The sequence below is a fragment of the Entelurus aequoreus genome, linkage group LG04 (genome assembly GCF_033978785.1).
Source record: "Entelurus aequoreus isolate RoL-2023_Sb linkage group LG04, RoL_Eaeq_v1.1, whole genome shotgun sequence".
Lineage (NCBI taxonomy): Eukaryota > Metazoa > Chordata > Actinopteri > Syngnathiformes > Syngnathidae > Entelurus > Entelurus aequoreus.
The window spans coordinates 51,763,545-51,785,628 of record NC_084734.1 but is presented as its reverse complement, the minus strand read 5'-3'; the positions used below and the strand labels follow the sequence as shown (position 1 = coordinate 51,785,628).

General features: G+C 41.2%; 1 protein-coding gene across 7 annotated transcripts in view; it reads left to right on the top strand.

Annotated features, from left to right (window-relative positions):
• Window positions 1-22,084, top strand: part of col12a1b (collagen, type XII, alpha 1b) — a 118,753-nt gene that overhangs the window by 49,780 nt on the left and 46,889 nt on the right. For 5 of the 7 annotated variants that reach the window (XM_062045214.1, XM_062045213.1, XM_062045219.1 and 2 more), the window contains 28 exons: window positions 2,251-2,396; window positions 2,473-2,602; window positions 2,821-2,957; window positions 4,508-4,637; window positions 4,770-4,909; window positions 5,017-5,149; window positions 5,226-5,243; window positions 8,549-8,688; window positions 13,223-13,352; window positions 13,530-13,678; window positions 13,775-13,904; window positions 14,172-14,311; window positions 14,378-14,507; window positions 14,581-14,720; window positions 16,429-16,558; window positions 16,636-16,775; window positions 16,929-17,058; window positions 17,258-17,397; window positions 17,473-17,602; window positions 17,904-18,043; window positions 18,236-18,365; window positions 18,604-18,743; window positions 18,840-18,969; window positions 19,692-19,834; window positions 20,261-20,390; window positions 21,043-21,185; window positions 21,717-21,846; window positions 21,917-22,036. In XM_062045214.1, coding sequence (XP_061901198.1) covers window positions 2,251-2,396; window positions 2,473-2,602; window positions 2,821-2,957; window positions 4,508-4,637; window positions 4,770-4,909; window positions 5,017-5,149; window positions 5,226-5,243; window positions 8,549-8,688; window positions 13,223-13,352; window positions 13,530-13,678; window positions 13,775-13,904; window positions 14,172-14,311; window positions 14,378-14,507; window positions 14,581-14,720; window positions 16,429-16,558; window positions 16,636-16,775; window positions 16,929-17,058; window positions 17,258-17,397; window positions 17,473-17,602; window positions 17,904-18,043; window positions 18,236-18,365; window positions 18,604-18,743; window positions 18,840-18,969; window positions 19,692-19,834; window positions 20,261-20,390; window positions 21,043-21,185; window positions 21,717-21,846; window positions 21,917-22,036 — 3,669 coding nt within the window. The remainder of the gene's footprint in view (window positions 1-2,250; window positions 2,397-2,472; window positions 2,603-2,820; window positions 2,958-4,507; window positions 4,638-4,769; window positions 4,910-5,016; window positions 5,150-5,225; window positions 5,244-8,548; window positions 8,689-13,222; window positions 13,353-13,529; window positions 13,679-13,774; window positions 13,905-14,171; window positions 14,312-14,377; window positions 14,508-14,580; window positions 14,721-16,428; window positions 16,559-16,635; window positions 16,776-16,928; window positions 17,059-17,257; window positions 17,398-17,472; window positions 17,603-17,903; window positions 18,044-18,235; window positions 18,366-18,603; window positions 18,744-18,839; window positions 18,970-19,691; window positions 19,835-20,260; window positions 20,391-21,042; window positions 21,186-21,716; window positions 21,847-21,916; window positions 22,037-22,084) is intronic. The other 2 variants (XM_062045215.1, XM_062045216.1) reach the window with 2 other exon arrangements.

Below are 22,084 nucleotides of genomic sequence, written 5' to 3'. Positions count from 1 at the left end.
CCACTGAAATCCTCTTCGTCGGTGTCGGAGAAGAACAGGCCGTAAATAAGCCGCACCCTTGTATAAGCCGCAGGGACCAGAACGAGGGGAAAAAGTAGCGGCTTATAGTCCGGAAATTACGGTATTTGTATGGATGAGTACATTGCACATTTTATAAAGAGTTATTGGATGGATGAGAATACTAAACATGTGATTAAAAGTATTTGGATGGATGAGAATACTACACATGATGATATGGATAGATGAAAATACTACACACTTATGATTTAACGTATTTGGAAGGATGACAATACTACTCATGGTATAAAGTGTATTTAGATGGATGAAAATACTACACACATTTAATTAAGATTATTTGGATAAATGCGGATGCTACACACTTGTGATTAAGAGTATTTGGATGGCTGAGAATACCACATATATAATAAAGAGTATTTGGATGAAAGAAAATACTACACACATGTTGTAAAGAGTAAATGGATGGATGAGAATACTACACATGTTATTAACAGTATTTGGATGGATAAGATCACTAAACGTGATAAGTAGTATATGGATGAATGAGAATACTACACATACATGATTAAGAGTGTTTGGATGGATGAGAGTACTCCACACTTGTGATTAAAAATATTTGGAGTAATGAGAATACTCCACACTTGTGATTGAGTATTTGGATGGATGAGAATACTACACATGTGAAAAAGAGTATTCAGATGGATGAGAATACTATACATTTGATTGAGAGTATTTGGGTGAATGAGCATACTACACACGTGATTAAAGCCTGGTGTATACTCTTGCCTTGCGTCGTCCCCTCCTCCCCCTGCGTAGCCTCCCGTGCACCGCCCCAAAATCCTAGGTTCGCGTCGCCAGCTGTGCTTGGTCAGTTTTTGCCGAGGAGGGTCCCTGAACCCAGGCGAGCAGATTTTGTGCTTGAAATGCACAAATCATTGTATGAAATGAAACAGCAGTACATTTGCATAACAACTGATATCATGTACTTAATAACTCGGTGTGCTCTAAAAAAATTATTAATGTATGTCTTTTTCAGCGTATTGTGTTTTTGTTGCGCCCAGAAGTAGTCACAAGTACGACACTCTTTTCAACTTTTATTGTCAATCTTGTGCTAACAACAGGTTCAATTCCGACACATATTGTTTCTCGTGCGCACACGTCTTTTTCCCTCACACACAAAACTTCTCATTCTCCGTCAATAATCTTTCAGGCACGATATACATAGAAACATTTGTTAACTCTGATCATGACCATACCGATTAACACCAGCACGTGGTTAACTTACAATAGTTATTTTAACAATTTTGTTAATTTACAATTACATGTTAGCTCTCTCTTGTCCCATGTCCCAAATGGCCGAATAGCGTTGCAGATAATAATAGCGTACTCTGCCGCAAGTCGTTCAGAAGTAGCACAGTCCATCTTCTCGAAAGTATTTTCCTCTGGTTTATAAGTAAAACGTCCATTAAAAGTAAATTGATGATTTTGATTGATTAGTTCCAGTGTAGCCCTGTGATGAGGTGGCGACTTGTCCAGGGTGTACCCCGCCTTCCGCCCGATTGTAGCTGAGATGGGCTCCAGCGCCCCCCGCGACCCCGAAGGGAATAAGCGGTAGAAAATGGATGGATGGATGGATGGATGGATAGTTCCAGTGTAGTTCAGTGGTTGACAACACTCACACACAGTACTTAGTCCTGATTTAGTCAACAACAGCTGCAATTGCTCCTTCTGGAGACACTGCCCTTTAGTGTTTTGGAATAGAATTACATATCTGGCACCACCCATACGGAAGAACTATAAATCAAACAAGACGCCGTCAGGGGGACGCAAGCTACATGACGCGGAAGTATATTCCAGTTTTAAGAGTATTTGGATGGATGAAAATACTACACACGTTATAATGAGTATTTGATGGTTGCACATGTGATATTGAGTATTTGGATGGATGACAAAATTACACATTTGATTTAGAGTATTTGGATGGATGAAAATTCCACACACATGTGATATTGAGTATTTGGATTAATGCACATGTGATTAAGCGTATTTGGATAGACGAAAATACTACACACATGACTAAGAGTATTAAGATAGATGAGAATACCACACACGTTTCTTTAAGAGTTCTTGGATGGATGAGAATACTACACCTGTGATCAAGAGAATGATTACAATACTACACATGTGAGTATTTTGATTTAAAAAAAAAAAAAATTGTCTCATCCTGTGCAGTGCCGCTGCCGGCCGTCACGTCCATGAATGTTTACGATGAGACGATGAACTCTATGAGGGTACGTTGGGAGAGAGTAGGCGGAGCCAGCGGTTACGTTGTGTTATACCGCTCCATCAACGCTACAGAGCCTCAGATAGATCAGGAGGTAAGGCGTCGCATCAATCAACCTTGTGAGACCTGTTGTCTACGCTCAGCTCGTGTTTTGTGGCGTCTGCTTGCAGGTCCGTGTTGGAGCAGACGTGAGCGACATCCAGCTGACACAGCTGCTTCCCAACACGGCCTATTCAATCTCCATATTGGCTCAGCACGGAGAAGCGGTCAGCGAGCCGGTGAAGGGCACTGGAGTTACGGGTACGTCACTGCTGGGTTGAAAAGTCCAGCATTTAGTTGAAAGCACTGCTGTCCAAAAACTTGAAGATCTATCAAGATAAAGATGTTGTTCAATCATTGAATATTTTTCTCCTTCCAATTTGTCCCAAAGCCTCCTTCATCATGTTTTACTTTATGGATAGAACATTCCGCACCTTGCACACCTGCTTTAGACCTATTTTCACATTGTCCTCCCTCAGTGCCTTTGCCTCCTAGTGGAGCTCTCAGGATTTCGGCCGTCACTCACAGCAGCATGAGACTCAACTGGGACGCCGCGCCAGGACCTGTGCGCAAGTACCTGGTGATCTACCGGGCCGAGGATGGAGACGCCAAAGAGGTAAAGCGCTGCCTGCTCACCAGCTGTCTGCTGTAACTTTGGCTCCAGCGGCTCCATTCTGTGGACGTTGACCTAAAGATGAAGAATGTGCTGCTAACCTACTTACAAAGATCTAGTTTAGGTGCTTGAGACCTCAACAAACGGTGGAAAGTCTCGCTCCCATTAGCCCTCCACCGCTCTGTCCTCATTATTCTTCACTCCAAGGACTTACAGTCTGGATGAGTCACACTGCACGCCGGCCAGAATTTTCCAGAAAGTCCTGATGGATGACACAATGCAGCTCCACTTGTCTTCTGGATTACCACTGAAGGCTTCTGCTCTGCTGCGTCGACGCCGGCCCGGTTCCAGCGTTTCCTGTCTGCTGCTGCTCAGCGTAGAATGGAAAAAGCTTGTGTGCAGACGCGTCTCAGCGTTTCATCTTTCACCTCGTCATGACTCAACTAGACCTCTACTCTCTCAGTCTGATCAAAGCAAGAATCATTACACAAATACTCAAGTATGTGGACCTGATCTTCTTCCACAGCAATCTCCTCAAAGCAAGCTTCTGTGGCAACATAAAGGCTCATCCTCCAAGTGCTCACCCAAAGTTGGAAGCATACAGTGGTAGTGTGTTCCAGTCTTGTGCAGGTCTATAATCTTGTCCCACAAAGTTAGAAGCATTCAGTTGTAATTTGTTCTGGTCTTTTGCAGGTCTATAATCTTATCCCACAAAGTTGGAAGCATACAGTGGTAGTGTGTTCCAGTCTTGTGCAGGTCTATAATCTTGTCCCACAAAGTTAGAAGCATTCAGTGGTAATTTGTTCCGGTCTTTTGCAGGTCTATAATCTTATCCCACAAAGTTGAAAGCATACAGTAAGAGTCCGTTCCAGTATTGTGCAGGTCTTCAATCTTGTCCCACAATGTTGGAAGCATACAGTGATAGTATGTTACAGTCTTGTGCAGGTCCACAATCTTGTCCCACAGAATTGGAAGCATACAGTGATAGTATGTTACAGTCTTGCGCAGGTCCACAATCTTGTCCCACAAAGTTGGAAGCATACAGTGATAGTACGTTACAGTCTTGCGCAGGTCCACAATCTTTTCCCATAAAGTTGGAAGCATACAGTGGTAGTTAGTTCTAGTCTTGTGCAGGTCTGCAATCTTGACCCACAAAGTTGGACATATACAATGGTAGTCCATTCCAGTCTTGTGCAAGGCTACAATCTTGTCCCTTTGACTTATCTTTGGTCTTGCCCATGGTGATTTACAAGGGTATTTTATACTAATGAATTTAGATTATTTTTCCTTAAAGGGTACAGGACTCATCTGTGCGTTTCATGAACACAAAAACTACAATAGTTACAATGCTTGCTGCTTGGTTGAGGATCAAATAATTATGTATTTTATCAGATACTAATACATGTACAACTTTTATTTCACGTTATATTTTTAACATTCTGTCTCTAATAAAGCTATCATAGTACTTATTTAATAAAACATATTTTCACTGTACAGATGTCTAAAATGGCTTGAATGAAAACCCACCTAATGGTGACGTGTTTCTGTGACAGCGTGAAGTCGGCGGTGACATCACCACCTTTGACCTATCTGGCCTAACCTCCCAAACGGAATATGACGTCGCCGTGACTCCAGTCTACGACGAAGGGCCTGCCAACCCCATGCTTGGAAACGCAATCACAGGTCTGCAAGCTTTTTTCTGTTTAGTTGCAAACTTGTCAGTCAGGAATGTTGAAAGTAAATTGCAGCGCAGCAGTAATTCATGAAAATCATGGTATTAACGTCTTCCACGTTTGGCTTCGTTTGTGTGACCAGACGTTGTTCCAGCCCCAAAGAACCTGCAGTTCTCTGAGGTTGACCTGACCTCCTTCAGGGCTACGTGGGAGCACGGAGCGCCGGATGTGGCTCTGTACCGCATCGGCTGGACGAAGAAAGGCCAAAACGACGACCACTCTGTACGTTGGCAACACACACACACTTCTCCTACACACACACACACACACACACACACATATTCCTCTCCTTGCTTCACTACATTATATATTTGTGCATCCACCACCAGACCATCCTTGGCAACGATGAGACATCCCATATTCTGCAGCAGTTAGACCCAGACACCGAGTACACCGTGACGGTCACGGCCATCTACCCAGATGAGTCCGAAAGTGAAGACTTGATGGGAAACGAGCGCACGTGTAAGTGTTTGAAGCTTGGAAGTTTCTCGCTGACAAAAAGTATTTCTTTTGGAGTAACCCTGTTTTCTCTTTGTAGTGTTAAAGGCTGTGGACGGTATGTCAGCTTCCTTATAAGGAAATTTTGTTTCGTGTATGAATGACACTAAAACATTTGATGAAGGAACATTTACCACCTCAGTAACTTCAACACATCCATTTCTTTGTTCACTAGTGAGCTTGCTTGATGCCAAAAAGCATTGTAGCATCACATTAGCTCATGGTGGATGAAAGCAATGCTTTGTCTCAAATGGAATACTTGCATTGGTACACTTCAATAAGTTTACTGTATTACTATACTGTATACTTACTTCCTGACTCAGTGTGTAAATGTTGACGGTGTAGTGCTGTCCCAAATCTATTACTGTTATTGTACACTGGGAAGTGTAACATACTTATGCACTCTAAACACAAAATGTAAGTAGACATTTTGCACTCAAAAGACTAAGGGCCTGATTTACCAAAGGTTTGTGTGTACTAAAACACGTGCAAACTTGATGAAACACACAAAGCTGATCTACTAAATGTGTGCATAGTGGATTACGATTGTGAAATGAGAAGAATAAGGCGTGCAATTCATTTTGCCTCTCTGTCTTCATTAATATGCAGAGTATATGCTGATTTTTTTTTAAATTTTTTGGAGCACTATTTAGTGTTTTGTTTAGCACCTGTGAGAAAGATGTGCAAACTGACAGTTCCACACACCGCTGTGAAAAAGGACCGTTGCATGCGCTGCAAAGACAGACGATGAACAGGGATTCTTCCGTCATATGTGGGTGTGTCAACATATTTGGAAGTGTAGAAATAAAAAATATTAAATATATAATCTATTCAGCCATTTCCTTTTATAATTGTATAGTTGCTGGATGGCTTAAGGGGCTGATTCAAATTAGTTTTTAACTAGAAAATATACGTATTAATATAACAAATATGCTACATTATGAAAATACATCTTTCATTATACATTTTCTTGCGTTTTAGTCATTCCGCACGAATGCCCTGGTGATGCGATCCACAGCCTCACACACAGAATCAAGTGTCACTGTGCATATGTTTCCTTTGTCTAGATTGAGATTCAGAAAAGGTGTTACAGATTATAGATAGGTGTTGCTAGTTCAACACATCGCACACAAGTAGGAGCATGATAACATTAAAGTGCGGAAAAATGATCAAGTGTCTCTGTGGCAAAAGCCCCGAATGCATGCAAAATTCTAATTTAAATAAGGCGGTCTGCACCACTTTTCAATTTCACACGCAGTGTTAGTAGATCACACAACACGCTTACTCATACTACTCGCTGTTTTATTGTTTGCGCTCGCTGTCTAGCGCATGATATTTGGATCTTTGACTACGTTTACTCTGCGGGCCAAAGTGTCCCAAATGGGATTTTTTTGAGACCCTTGATTTTTTCCAGCTGACTGTTTACACTGCAAGTAAAATGGGATTTTTATCAGACTCCAGTGTAAACGCCCACAAGCCCCAATGTGGCCCCAATGTAGCCTCAACATCACTTGCATGCGCACTTCGATAAAGTGAAAACAAAGGAAGTTGACCAGGAAGAAGTGGCTACTACTATAAAATAAAATAAAAGTCGCAACACTAAAAATTTTACTTTTTTTACGTAAAAGTAAATTAAAGTAATATAATGTATGAATTGATGTGTATATAGTGTAATATATTTGAGAGGGTTGTAATCTTTTTATGGCTGTTAAGTAGAGGAGACACAGACATCCGCGTGGATCTACGGGATCTTTATTTTTCAACTCACATGTAAGCAAATGTGCCACAATTCCCGTCTTTCAGCAATCGTTATTTCTTCTGAATCAAAATAGATATTCATATATTACATATAGCCTATTATTTGCGCACTAATGACTAATGATGCACCGAAAATTTGGTCATCTTAAATAGAAACCGAAACCGGGTGTTGTGATGAAATATCCATGTCCGCTGGCGACTGCGTCTCACCAAAAGCTGACGAAAAAAAATCATTTTCAGGTCACATACAGGTCGGATTGCGTTTAGACTGCGGTCACATTTGAAAAGATCAGATTCCAATTGGATTCAGGACTACCTCCTGATGTGGCCTGATGACAAGATTTAAAGGACTTTCGAGCGTTTAGACTGGCAAAAAAAATCAGATCTGTGTCACTCGAGGGCAGAAAAATCTGATTTGGTGTGCAGTGTAAACGGGGCCTTAGTAAATCAGGCACTAAAGTCCTGATATACTAAGATCCGAATGACGTGCTAAATAGCGTGTGCAAACTAAAACATTGCGTGTGCTATTTGTGGGAATGTTGCGTATGATCTACTAAGACTGATGCATGAACAATTGATAACTGGTGCGGACTGCCCTATTTAAATGAGGTAGTTGTGTGTACTACGCAGCTTTCACCATGGAGTCACTCATTTACTGCTCATCAATGTTATCATTATCCTGCCTGTGGCTTTTTGCTATATTTGCAGCTAGTGCCAGCATCTCCCATAAGCGCACCTTCAGCACGCTAAAAAAGTGGGTTTCATTGTAGATCACATTGCAGGGCTGCTTCTAAAATGCCCAGAATAAAGTTAAAAGTACCAATGATTGTCACACACACACTAGGTGTGGTGAAATTTGTCCTCTGCATTTGACCCATCCCCTTGTTCACTCCTTGGGAGGTGAGGGGAGCAGTGGGCAGCAGCGGTGCCGCGCCCGGGAATCATTTTTGGTGATTTAACCCCAAATTCCAACCCTTGAGTTGTATATGTCTGCTGCATGTTTAAAAACATAGCAAAATGCCACAGGAAAGAACATTATAACATGAATGTGCGCTAAATGAGTGGTTCCATAGTGAAAGCCGCGCAGTACATACAAAAATCTAATTTAAATAAGGCGGTCTGCAACAGTTGATTGTACACACTGTATTAGTAGATCATATGCAGCACGCCCAATAATAGTACACTGAATTTTATAGTTTGCACATGCTGTTTTGCAATTGGTATTTGGATCTTAGTAGATCAGGACCCAAGAAGAATTTTAGTACGCTAATTGAGACACAGCAGCACAATGTGATGTTTGGTTCATGAGACAGGTCTGTTTGACAGTGAATTGCATACATTACAGGTGTGAGTGTGTCAATCACTGCTCTTCGTCTGTGTATCATCCATCTCATGTAACATCATTAGATATGTCATCAAACTTGTTGCATGTTGCTTGGTCAGCAAATGCTGATCCTGTGCTTACTCACTTCTTCCATGCAGCCTTTATCCTTTCAGCTCCATGTGGGAGCATCATCATCATTGTCATCATCATCACCATCAACATCTATCTTTAAAAAAGCTTCACATCTAAAAAAAATATTTGTTTCTTTTATGCTCTGTCAGTGCGACCGGAACCTCCTAGAAACCTGAAAGTTTACAATGCCACCATCAGCACATTGGCGGTGAGGTGGGACCCAGCTCCTGGCCCCGTGCAGAACTACAAGATCCTTTACGCTCCTCTTGCTGGTGGCGAGCCCCTTGCTGTATGTCAATGTTCATTACTAAAATAATAATAATAATAATGATAAATAGATAAGGCAATTTCTGTAGAAATTGTGTGTGAATGCTCCAATGCTGAAGCTGAACTGAAATGCTGATGGAACGTGGAATAATTGTAGAAAGGGTTTGAATGTTGAAAAAGTTTAAAGTTTGAAAAGGTTTTAATGTGGAAATGGTTTGAATGTTGAAAAGCTGAACTGAAATAATTGCGTAATGTAGAAAGGGTTTGAAAGTTGAATAGCTTAAGGTGTACTGAAATGTAATATGAATGTTGAAATGCTAAATGTTGGTACAGATACAAAAAGTTAACATACTTTCAAGAATATACAAAGTAACATAATCTATGATTTTCAACTCTTATTATTTGAAATTAGCTAAAATGCTAGCATGAAAATTTAGCATGCTACAGGGGTACAGCTAGCACATTTCTAAGATTGCGCCAAGTAACAAAATCCAGGAGTATTAGGTTAAAAATGCAAGCATAAAACCTTAACATGCTAACATTAACATGATATTAGGGGAATAGCTAGCATACTTCTAAGATAGCGCCAAGTAACGAAATCCATGAGTTTTAGGTTAAGAAATACAAAATTTGCTAAAATGCTATTATAAAATGTTACAATGCTAACATTAGCATTAGCTAATATAAGCTACACTTTTAATATGGCACTAAGTAATTAAATTCATGATTATTTGGTGCAGAAGTATAAATTAATCAAAATGCTAACAAAAAAACATTAGCAAGCTAACAGTAGCTTGGTATCAGGTTAACAGCTAACATACTTCCAAGATACCGCCAAGTAAAGAAATCCATGAATATTAGGTTAAAAGTACACAATTAGCTAAAATGCTAGCATAATACATTAGCATGCTAACACTATTAGGTAACAGGTAAACAGCTAGCATACTTCTAAGATGGCGCCAAGTAACAAAATCCATGATTATTAGGTCAAAAAGTACAAAATTAGCTTAAATGCTTGCACAAAATGTTAGCATGCCAACATTGCATGGTATCAGAAGAACAGCTAGCAAACTTATTAGATGTTGCCAAGTAACGGAATACATGATTATCATGTTAAAATGTACAGAATCATTTTAAATGCTAACATAAAACATTAGCATGCTAACAATAGCATTGTAACAGGGGAACAGCTTGCATACTTCTAAGATTGCACCAAGGAAAGAAATTATGATTATTTGGTGGAAAAGTGTGAAATTATATAAAATGGTGGTATCAGGGAACAGCTTGAATACTTTTAAGATGGTGCCAAGTAAGTGAGTAACAAAATTAATGATTATCAGGTCCAAATGTACTAAACTTGCTAGAATATTAGCATAACATGTTAGCAAGCTAAGTAAGCATGGTAACAGGTAAAAAGCTAGCATACGTTTAAAATGTCAGCAGGTAGCGAAATCCATGTTTATTTGTTTAAAAAGTGAGAAATATTTAAACATGTTAGCATAATATGTTATTGTTAGCTTACTAACATTGGAACAGTTAGCATACTTTCAAGATGGCGCTATGTAACAAAAATCATGAGCTGAACGGTTTTATGTTGGAATTTTTTGAATCGATGAGAAATGTGGGAATTGTGGAACTTGGAAAACGTTTCCATTCACTTGAATGGGAATTTCCTGAACATTTGGCAATTATGGGAAAACCGGGAATATTGTGTAGTATGGAAAATAGCCCATTTGCCCTGAATTAGCAGAATGAATTGAATGTCCAGGTTGAGTGGACTTGGTTGATGGTAGATTGGTTCGAGTTGGTTGAAGAATGTGGGAATTGGTAACTTTGAAAGATTTGCCATTCATTTGAATTGGAATTTCCTGTAACTTGGGAATTTCGGGAAAACCTGGAACTTATGGAATATGGAAAATATCATGATTGCACTGGATGAGATGAATAGGTTGGTGTTGGAATTTTTCTGAATCGGTCAAGAAATGTTTATTTAGTAACAATTTGTAATTGACAATTGGTATTCCAGAATTCTGGGAAAACCGGGAATTTTCAGGGAAAAAATAATAGATAACTATGTATAATGCTTTGATGGTGGAATGGTTGAAAAGGGATGAAAATGTGAAAGGAGAACTAAAAAGGACAAAGCGGGGAAATAGGGCTTTGGGAATACTTGGAGTGTCCATTCATTTGAAGGGGAATTCCCTGGAATTTTGGGAAACCAGGAATTTGAACAATATGGATAATACAAGCTATCCGCTGGGTCTAAAAAAGTTTTAAATCCAACAATTTGATTTTAAGGCCTTAGAATGTCTAAAGTTCTCCTAAAATCTCATAAAAGGTCTTGAATTCGATTTTGAAAGGTCTTAAAAATCTATTAATGTTACTTTTATTTATTTTTTTAAATTTTTTTTATTTGTGGCGGACGTAATTCTTTCGTGGCGGGCCGCCACAAATAAATGAATGTGTGGGAAACACTGAGTACTGTAGATGTTTTTATCTGTTTGCAAAAACACTGCAAAACTTAACCATTTAGCTTTAGCAGAAATGCTAACAGTCCCTTTCACGAGCAATATATTGTTGTGCTTTCCTCTACTATTGCTGATGTTCTAGTTGTTGTTACTTGAAAACCCTTGATATGAGGCACATTGCACCTTTTGCAAGAAAACACTTATATGCAAATCTGAAAAATGGCTGGTATGGTGTTTGCTAATAGTGGTTTAAATTATTTTACAATAGAGTCTGCTGGTGCATTTAGTTAGTTTAACAATTTTGTTTTTCAATGTGACAGAGCAGTGAATGAATTCATACGCTTACAATTAATTCTGGCCCTCTGATTTTCATTTATGTCTTTGTATTTTTTTGTCCGTATTAATGGGAAATGGTCTTATAAAAGTCTTAAATTTGACTTGTTGAAATCTGCACAGATCCTGTAATATTACAATTGACCTAGTTGAGATTAACTGTTTGGTGTTGGAATTAATTTTTTGACTCGGTCAAGAATTCTTGACGTAATAACACTTTGTTATTAAGAATTTGTCTTACAGAATTCCAAAAATTTGGGGAAAACCGGGAATTTTTCGGAAAAATAAAATAGCTAACTTTGATATCCTGGCTAAGTAGAATTTTTTGATGATAGAGAATGGGTTGGAAAATGTGGAAGGAGATGCAGACAGGAAAGATGGTGGAAATAGGGCTTTTGAAAATCCGGAATTCCGTGAAATGTTTGGAATGTTGAGAATTTTTAGATTGAATTTCCAGGATGGTGGAATGTGTTGGAAGTGAAATGGTTGGAATCGGTTAAAAAATTTGGAAATTGTGGAAGGCTAAAAAGTTGGCCCATTCATTTTCAATTAGAAAATCGTCACGGAAAACTGGGAATTCTGGGAAATTTTTTAAAATAGCTTCAAACGTTCCTGTATAGCCCGAACATTTTGAATCAGATGAACAGGGATTAGGGTTGTCCCAATACCAATATTTTGGTACCGGTATCGGGACTAAAATGTATTTTGATACTTTTCAAAATAAAGGGGACCACAAACAAATGTCATTTTTAGCTTAATTTTAACAGGAAATCTTACAATACATTAAACATACGTTTCTTATTGCACTTAAAGAACAATTTTAGAAGATTGAAATACAAATTAAAGGCATTAAACACATTGGGCTGTTCTTATTGCAATTATTATTTTTTTTAAATATATCACATATAGTCTGCCATAATCTAGAATTACGTTAAAATAGAAGAGAAAGCTTTACTGACATTGTATTAAATGCTTCAGGATTTATGGTTGCCACTCTCTGTCTGTGCTTTTAGACAAATACAATCATTAGTGAATACTTAAACAATACTATGGATGTAACTACACAACTAGGACATGTAGCAGGTAAAACACACATTGTTAAAGATAAAACACAAATTGTAGGAATTTGTTACAAAATCCAGTAATTTCACTTGCATTAGTTTACCCTACCTGAGCGCTAATAACTGGCAAAAAGCCAGCTGTGTGCGGATCTACGTATCTGTATGTGCACAGCTTATAATACCTTTAAACTCCTTGTACAGGTCAGGATGATTGTTATTTAAATGTTTATCTAAGTTTGAAGCAAAGATTGTAATACTTTAATGCCACCTTTGGCGAGGCAAGTTTAAAAGAAGCTTGCAGCGTGGCGCTTCAGGGTTTAAAGCATCACTTTTATCTGTAGATTTGAAGCCCAAATACCTCTATATTGTGCTTCACGCACCCTCTTTATGAACTAGTAGAATTACCGCTTTTTGCCATTCTTCCTCTCCACATTGTTTTTGCTTGTATGCGCAGCTGTGTGTGCATTTTGACACACTCAACATCATGCACTTCGGCTCTGTATTGTTTTTAATTCATTAGTACCGGGGTACTTTATTAGTACCCATATACCGTACAAGCCTAACAAGGATTAAGGTATGCCAAGCCAAAAAGTGGCGGAATAATAATAAGGTGTAGAATCTTATCTTGGAGCATTCAGACAATAATAAAGAATGTCATTTGCTCACATATCTCTCCTGATGTGTGTGTTAACAGACGCAAGTCGGAGGCAAGAAGACCAGCACCATCCTGCAGAAATTGTCCCCAGACACTCCGTACGTGGTGACCATGACTGCTGTGTACCCCACTGGCCTCAGCAAAGACATTTCAGCAGAAGGAAGAACCAGTGAGAACACAAGCACTCAGCACAACAAAGTGGATAGAAAAGTTCTCACTTCCACCAAACAATCCTGATTTAAATCACCTCCACTGTGTTTAATGTTGTCTTTATGGACAAGCACTTTATCACACAATCTTTTACAGTAATGAAGACTACTAAAAACGGCCGTTTCCTGTCCTTCAGAGCCTCTGGGTGGCGTGAGGAACCTGCAGGTGGTCAACCCCACCATGACCACGTTGAACGTGCGCTGGGAGCCGGCCGAGGGTCGTGTGAAAGAGTACAAAGTCATCTACGCTCCAGCAGCTGGAGGAGCTGAGAGCATGGTAGGACTGGTAGGACCATTACGTGTCACATGACTAAAGTTCACACTAGAAAAAAAAACTTTTCTCGTCTGCATTTCAAATTAGTTCTCACATTTTCCACTTCAGGAGCAGGTGTCAGCGGGCAGCACAAGCACCACCCTGAGAGGCCTGCATCCTGACACCCTCTACACCGTCTCCCTGGTGCCCGTCTACAACGAGGGAGATGGCAAGACCATGTCTGAAAATGGAAAAACACGTAAGGCGTTTCCACTCTTCAGGGAAGACTTTTTGTTCTGTGAAAGAGTTCTTCCACAGCACACTCCTCCAAGTGTGCTTTTATGGTGCTTTGCTGTGTTGGATGCTTACAAGTGTTTACTGCTGAGATATAGAATGATTGTCCATGAGGCAGATCAGCACAGGACTGCTTCACAAGAATCTTTTGAAGGACTTGTGGAAGTCTTGTGTGTGGGGACAGAAGTTAGTCCACTAGGAGAGCTTAAATTACATAATTTGTTGCCTTCAGGGCCGCTCGGAGGTGTAAAGAACCTACAGGTGACCGACCCCACCATGACCTCTCTCAACGTTAAGTGGGCCCCAGCTGATGGAGCCGTTCGCTTGTACAAAGTCTTCTATGTACCCGTTGCTGGCGGCCGCGAGGAGATGGTGAGACCACTAGTCTGCTCAGACAAGGAGCACCAGCGGAAGCTCTAATGTGAAAACTTCCCACAGGAGCAAGTTCCTGCCAACGTCGACTCCATCATCCTCAGGAACCTTCTTCCTGACACGGCTTACGCTGTGTCAGTCTTACCAGTTTACCCAGCCAGGGAGGGTAAACGCCAGTCTGAGACTGGAAAGACTTGTAAGTCAGTGTTTGAATAATGGGCATCAGTCTGTTTAACTTACGAAATAAAACATTACGATTCTTCCTGCAGTGCCTCTAGGAGGCGTCGGCAACATGAAGGTGAGCAGCCCCACAATCACCACACTCACGGTCACCTGGAACCCTGCAGACGGAAACGTTCAAGGCTACAAGGTCATTTACGTCCCAGTCAATGGAGGCCTGGAGATTGTGGTAAGTGTCAACCCGTAGACGATATCTACACTACGAGAAGTAAATATTAATAACACAGAAATGACAATGAACATTATAGCACTACAAATGGAGCAATAAAAATACCAATAGAAATAGCACCATTGATAATGAATAATAATAATAATTCCCTCTATTATCAATAATATAATTTTTTCAAATGCAACAATACATATATGTAATGATAACTTAAATGACAAAAAAAAAGCAGATACATGGAGGGGAAGAACGAGAAGTCAACTGTATAAACCAGATTGTTATAGTATTTATAATATATGTTTTTTTTTATTTGTGTTAATCAGTTTGGAGCGTGTATGTGTACTTCAAATCTTACACGTGTACTTCTGATCGTACACGTGTTTTTCTGATCATACACATGTACTTCTGATTATAGACGTGTACTTTTGAAGTGAAGTAGGGCCATATGATTTCTACGTTAACTGAATCTGAAAAATTTAATCTACTGTTACATGCAGAATATCACGTAAATTGACATACATGTCAATGAAATGCTATCATCCTGAGGATAAAGAATGCTTGTCTGGGGAAATCATGATTCTGGGACCACTCATTCATCCCTGAAAACTCAACCACCCACTCCCAAAGTAAATAATGTGGGTTTAGCAGCAGTAACTGGAGAGGCACTCTTTTTTTTTTTTACACAGCCCCAAGTCGTCTCACTCAAAAACACAGCAGCCGTTAAGCACACAGCAAGACACTTCCAGCCTTAAAGTGGTGTGCGCAACTGAAATAAACATTTCAAAAAAGTAGCATACATAAGTATTTTGTAATTAAAGCACACATTGGTACATTTATGTTACAATATTATTATGCTTTGACAAAATTGCCAATTAATGTATTGCACTAATATATAATTTTTTTATTTAGGTTGTTTTACTTTAATTAATGGACATTTTTGTTTTTGATTTAAACAAAGGAAACTTGTGCTAGTAAAGCTTGTGCTTTACTTTATGTTGATGGCATATAATGTGCTGATATCGTACACTTTACTTTTTTGTTTACGCTAATTCAAGGGTCAGAGTTTAGGAGCCATTTTTAAGTTTTATTTTATAAGATATTTTTGTAAGAACCACAACTGATAAACGGTAATGGTGGATTATTGGGATATATGCTATTAAAAACAACAACAATGTACACTGAACCCAAACCATGTCACAAAACTGTAATATTATACGAACCGTGGATTTTGTGACCCGTTCTACCCTTAATACATACTGTATATTATTTCATAAATTACTACATATATTACTCCATACATTGCTACACATATTAGTTACATACATTATTACATATTTCATTATGAAATTGCCACATATAGATCTATCATGTAGGATCTGAGGATGTCGTTGTGGCTTGTGCAGCCCTTTGAGACATTTGTGATTAAAGGCTATATAAGCAAACTTTGATTGATTGATCGATTCATTCTACAGGAGCAAATGTCTGAGAGCACCACCTCCATTACTACATATATTATTACATATATTACAAACTATATTACTACCTATAGGTCTATGATGTTGTGTCGTTCTATTGGAGCAAGAATTTGAGCGACGCACCACCATTACTACATACATTACTGCACATATTACTACATAGATTACTATTTACTTTACTACATATATTTCTAAATATATTACCACATATAGATCTATGATATGTCATTTGACAGGAGCAAGTGTCTGAGAGCACCACCACCACCGTCCTGGAGAAGCTTCTCCCAGACACCCGCTACACTGTCACCGTGGTTCCGGTCTACGCCGAGGGTGACGGTCCGAGTCTGACCGACAGTGGCAAGACAAGTAAGGTCACATGACACCACGAAAGCAGTGTTCTATTCCAAAGAGGTGCAGGTGCATTTGAGCATTCGTCTTCTCAGAGCCGCTGGGCGTGGTGAGGAATCTTCAGGTGTTGGATCCCACTACCAGCACCCTTAATGTGCGCTGGGAGCCCGCCGAGGGGAACGTGCGCGAGTACATTGTCATCTGGGTGCCGAGTGGAGGCGGAGAGCAGGATGTGGTGAGTCACATGTCAAAAGAACAGAATGTTTCGACAAGAGAAGAGGGTGACATTCCAGACCCAAAAGTGGGATTATTGGCATATTTCAGACGACTGGGTTTGGTCTCTTTTGCCAAACCTCATTCCTTTCTTCCAATTTCTTCCCTAAACCAGGACCAGGTGTCTGGATCCACCACCTCCACTGTGATCAAGAACCTGGACCCCGACACTGAGTACACTGTCACTGTTGTGCCCGTTTACCACGAGATGGAGGGATTGCCGCTGTCTGAAAATGGGAAGACGAGTGAGTAGCCAGACAAAATCTAACATGAGCAAATCAGCATCAGAAAGGAAGTTGATATTCTGCATCCTGAACTGTTAAGAACTAACCTTTAAAACTTCACCTGACAAACATTATGTCAAAATTAGTTCTCAGGAAACTTCAAATTTGACCTTTGAAATGTAAAGTCGGCTGAACGACTCACATTCTTTGTTCCTGTCAGACCCGTTCGGGGGGGTGAATAACCTGCAGGTGATTGACCCGACCATCAACACCCTGACGGTGCGCTGGGAACCAGCGGTGGGCAACGTGCGCGGCTACAAGCTCACATATTCGGCAGAGCCTGACGGAGTACAACAAACGGTGAATGTCCACTTTGAGTGTGGCTCGTACATCATTTCAATGCCATCATTGATTGATATGGAATGTTCTGTGCAGGAGGAGGTGTCAGCTGGCACCACCAGCACCATCCTGAGAAACCTGGACTCAGACACCGTCTACAACGTGGTCGTGGTTCCCATCTATCCGGACGTGGAGGGCATCCCGCAGGCTGACAAGGGAACGACCAGTAAGGGCGTGAATGAGGCGTTCAGGCACAATGGAAGCATACATGCTCACATTCCAGTCCGATAATTAAATCTCCTGTCAGACTGAGATAAATGTGTCGGAGTCAGCGAGATTGAAGACCATTAACAAGTAGTGGAATGTTCTGGAAGGACATGATGACACAGGAAGTGATTGACACAAGTAACTTGCGAGAATGACGTGTTTGATGGATGATCATCGCCTTTGAATGATTAGCATCAACCTTCAGGTGAAGCGGTGTCCACTCGGGGTAAAGCTATGCTGTGATGTCTTCTCTTTTTCAGAGCCTCTGAGCGGCGTGAAGAATCTCCGTGTGACCGACCCCACCACCAACTCCCTCAGGGTGCGCTGGGACCCAGCCGATGGCGATGTTAGGCAGTACAGGATCCTCTACGTTCCTGCTGTAGGAGGAGACGAGCTCATGGTCATTACTGAATTTATTGACACACTTTTTACAGCAAATAATAGCATTCCTCATTTTGACCTTCTTGTTGGAATATTAGAGTGATAAAAGTGCAACATTGAACATATTTGTAGAAGAAGAACAGATGTTGGAGTCTAGTTCAAGCACACGTTTGAGTGAAATCAACAAATGAGTTGTTTGTGTCGTGTGAAGACTCAGGAGTCTGGCATTGTGACCAACGCAATGCTAAGAGAACTGCAGCCTGACACAGAGTACAAGGTGACACTGGTGCCCGTATACGCCGACGTGGAGGGAAAGCGCATGTCTGAGAACGGGAAGACAAGTAAGTCCACACACAGCTGTCATGTTTGAAATCAGCAGGCTGCAGCAGGATGTGAAGATCACAAACGTATGCCAGCAAATGTCATGTTCTTTTGACTGACAATGCAGCCTGCGGCGTTGACTATCATGCACACACAAGGTCAAAACCTGCGCAGTAAATTGTAGCTGACACTTGATGCCAGCTGTGACTCAAACAGGAAATTGACATTCATGTAATGGCTACCTGATGTGTTTGACAGAGCCGCTGGGCGGCGTGAAGAACCTGCAGGTCACAGATCCCACCACCAGCACCCTCAAAGTCCTCTGGGAGCCCGCGGAGGGAAATGTGCGCCAGTACCGCCTCTTCTACATGCCTGTGGCCGGCGGCGCAGAGGACATGGTCTGTCTCTTATCTTCATTGTTGACGCTTGTCTTAACAAAGATTGGTTCACTTTGTCCACTCATTGGGGATGGTGGTGTCTTCATGTGCGAGCAGGAGCAGGTATCAGGCGGCACCACCAACACCATTCTGAGGAACCTCCTCTCAGACACCCCTTATTCTGTCACTGTGGTCCCCGTCTATCCGGAGGGCGAGGGTCTGCGCCTCACGGAAACGGGACAAACTCGTAAGCCACTGTTTTCAAAGAAATAGAAAAAATATTTTACCCAACACTGATCATTGAGGGACACCTCTGTTGACCAAACATGATGGTGTCTAAGTCCAATCATGTTGAACCATTTCTTCTGCTTATCAAGCTCGCTGGTTCTCGATGTTATGAACACATCAATGGTGTGTGCGTGCGTGAGTGTGCGTGTGTGCTTTGATGTTCTGCTGCGTGTGCTGGAATGGTTTCTGCTCAGACGGCGGGTCGTGCTCACTCAGCACAGTCAAGCTTTAATTGGAGCGCTGCACCAACATTCCAGCAACTGTTCCAGGAGCAAACATGAGTTTGTCGTGCAGACTTGTGGAGGTGCAGTAAGTCTGGAGAGATGGTCTATCATGAACCAAGATGAGTTGTGTTTGTTGTTAATGGAGGTTATACAACAGCAGTTGTGTAACTTGACCACAAAGTCTGTCTGCGTTCATTTGTTTTCCTATTTTGAGGAGATGAAGTATCTTAAAGTGTCATGTATGCTTCCACACATCTGCTTTGCTTTAGCCCTTGCATAAAATAATCTTCCTTTCTCCTACGCTCACCATATAGACAATTTATTTCTTTTTCCTTGAGGACAGCCAGTCAACATGCTTTCATTTGCAGTCTTAGCTAGAAAAGAAACAGATTTATTCCTTCAGTTTGATAAGAACTTTAATGTTCTTCCTTTCTCCTCCTCTCTGTGACCATTGCAGTTCCACGCACGCCACCGCGTAACGTCCAGGTGTACAATCCCAGCCCCAACAGCCTCAACGTGCGCTGGGAGGTGGCCTCAGGCCAGGTGCAGCAATACCGCGTGGAGTATGCCCCCCTGAATGGAGCCGCACAACCTCAGTCTGTGAGTAACGCTCAGGAACGCTTTAGTCATCGTCCTCCTCCTCCTACTACTCCTTGTTCTTCTTCTTGTGCACAATTGAGACACGGCACATGTCTGTTTTTGAAGCATCTCCAATCCAACAGTGTTGAGGAGCTAATCACTGACACGCTTAAATCAAAATTTGGATGAAATGTCATGTTAGTAGCTCATGTAAGGAGTGTGGAATGAAGACTTGGATAAAGATGAGTACAATAGAGTTGTCAGCTGCAAGTGTAGATGAAGGATGTTTACATGCATGCTTCTTTGTTAGGGTTGAGAAGGAAGACTATGGCAGCAGGTAATGTGGAGATAACGTGATGATGTGAGATGTACATTGTGGCTTTCAGCGAGCGAATTAAATGATTACATCACTGTATTGTTTGACCTTTGGGTGTCATCTCCACAAAGGCATTTGTTCCAGGAAATGTCAACAACGCCTTCCTTGACAACCTAATCCCGGACACTCCCTACTCGGTTAGTGTGTCTGCCATGTACCCTGATGGCGAAGGCTTGTCACTGCAGAGCAACGGCAAAACATGTAAGGATTAGCATGACTTGTGGACATGTTGATTCACTGAGATGTTGACTTCTTAACATGTTGACTTGTTGATACGTTCACTTATTGACATGTTGATTCTTTGACTTGTTAACATATTGACATGTCGACTAATGGACATGTTGACTCGTTGACATGTCAAAATGTTGACTTGACTCATTAACATGTTGACTTGTTGACACATTGACATGTAGACTTGTTCACATGTTCATATGTTGACTTGTTCACATGTTAGCTTGTTGACATTTTGACTTAACATGTTTACACGTTAACTTGTAGACTTGTTCACATGTTAACTTGTTCACGTTAGCTTGTTGACATTTTGATATGTAGACTTGTTGACATTTTGACATGTCTACTCTTTGAGATGTTGACATTTTGACATGTCGACTGAGATGTTGACTCATTGACTAGTTGATATTTTGACATGTGGACTTGTTGACTCATCGACATGTTGACTTGTTAACCTGTTGACATTTTGACTTGTTAACGTGTTGACTCGTTAACATGTTGACTTATTGACATTTTGAATTGTTGACTTTTTGACTTGTAGACATGCTGCTAAAGACGCTTAGCCTTAGCTTGTCTTATCAATGAACGCACAACAAACACGTATAATTTTTTCTTCCTTAAGTACCGCGTACTGGACCTCGGAACCTGCGAGTGTTTGAAGCCACCACCAACTCTCTCACCATTGGGTGGGACCATGCTGAGGGTCCCGTGAGACAGTACCGGATCGCGTACGCCCCCATGACAGGAGACCCCATCACAGAATATGTAAGTGTGCCACAGATATGATGCTATCAAACAAACATGTAAATGTGTGTACGCAACACACATGCTCCCTACGCTCTTGCCAGTCAGCCTTTGCAATGACGTTACGTCCAAACTATGCTCTGACGTCACAGGTCTCTTCTGTGCTTATAACTCACAAGACGCTGATTGGTTGGAGTGATTACAGTCGGTTACACAAACACCATCATTATAATGTTATTAATGAGGAGCTGAACCATTGATGGCAGCTGGAGGCAATACAGATGTGACTCCGCCCCCCCAGGGTCTCCCGCCTGATAACGAAGCACCTGCCCTATGTGAGTTAGCTAGCATTTAGGTTCAGCTCAGCTTCAGCTCATCAGCATTCACACACAATTTGTGTAGAGAATGTGTGTGATAGCTTGAATTGTTGTGACTAATGAAGATGAAGCTTCTAGATTGGACAAAGAATAAGAACCACAGCGTCAGACATGAAAAAGCCTTTTCTCAACGTGGTACCTGTGCACAAACATGATGGACGCTTGTCTCTGTCAGGCTGTGGTTTCTGGAAACAGAAACAACGCCAGACTGCTGAACCTCTTTCCCGACACGCCATACAACATCACGGTGGAGGCCATCTATGCCGAGGGCCCCGGAGGACTCCTCAACGGGAACGGACGCACAGGTGATTGGAACATCTTGTCTGTGTCTGAAAGAGACATGTTGCTGAAACCATAGTGATGTTTGTCTCTCAGTGGGCCTGCTGAGTCCAAGGAACCTGCGCGTGTCAGATGAGTGGTACACGCGTTTCCGGGTGGCCTGGGACCCGGTGTCAGCTCCTGTGGAAGGATATAAACTCATCTACTCGCCTAAAGGTGAGCTGCCTCCGCATTCATAATCTTCTACTTTCTGTCTTGACTCCG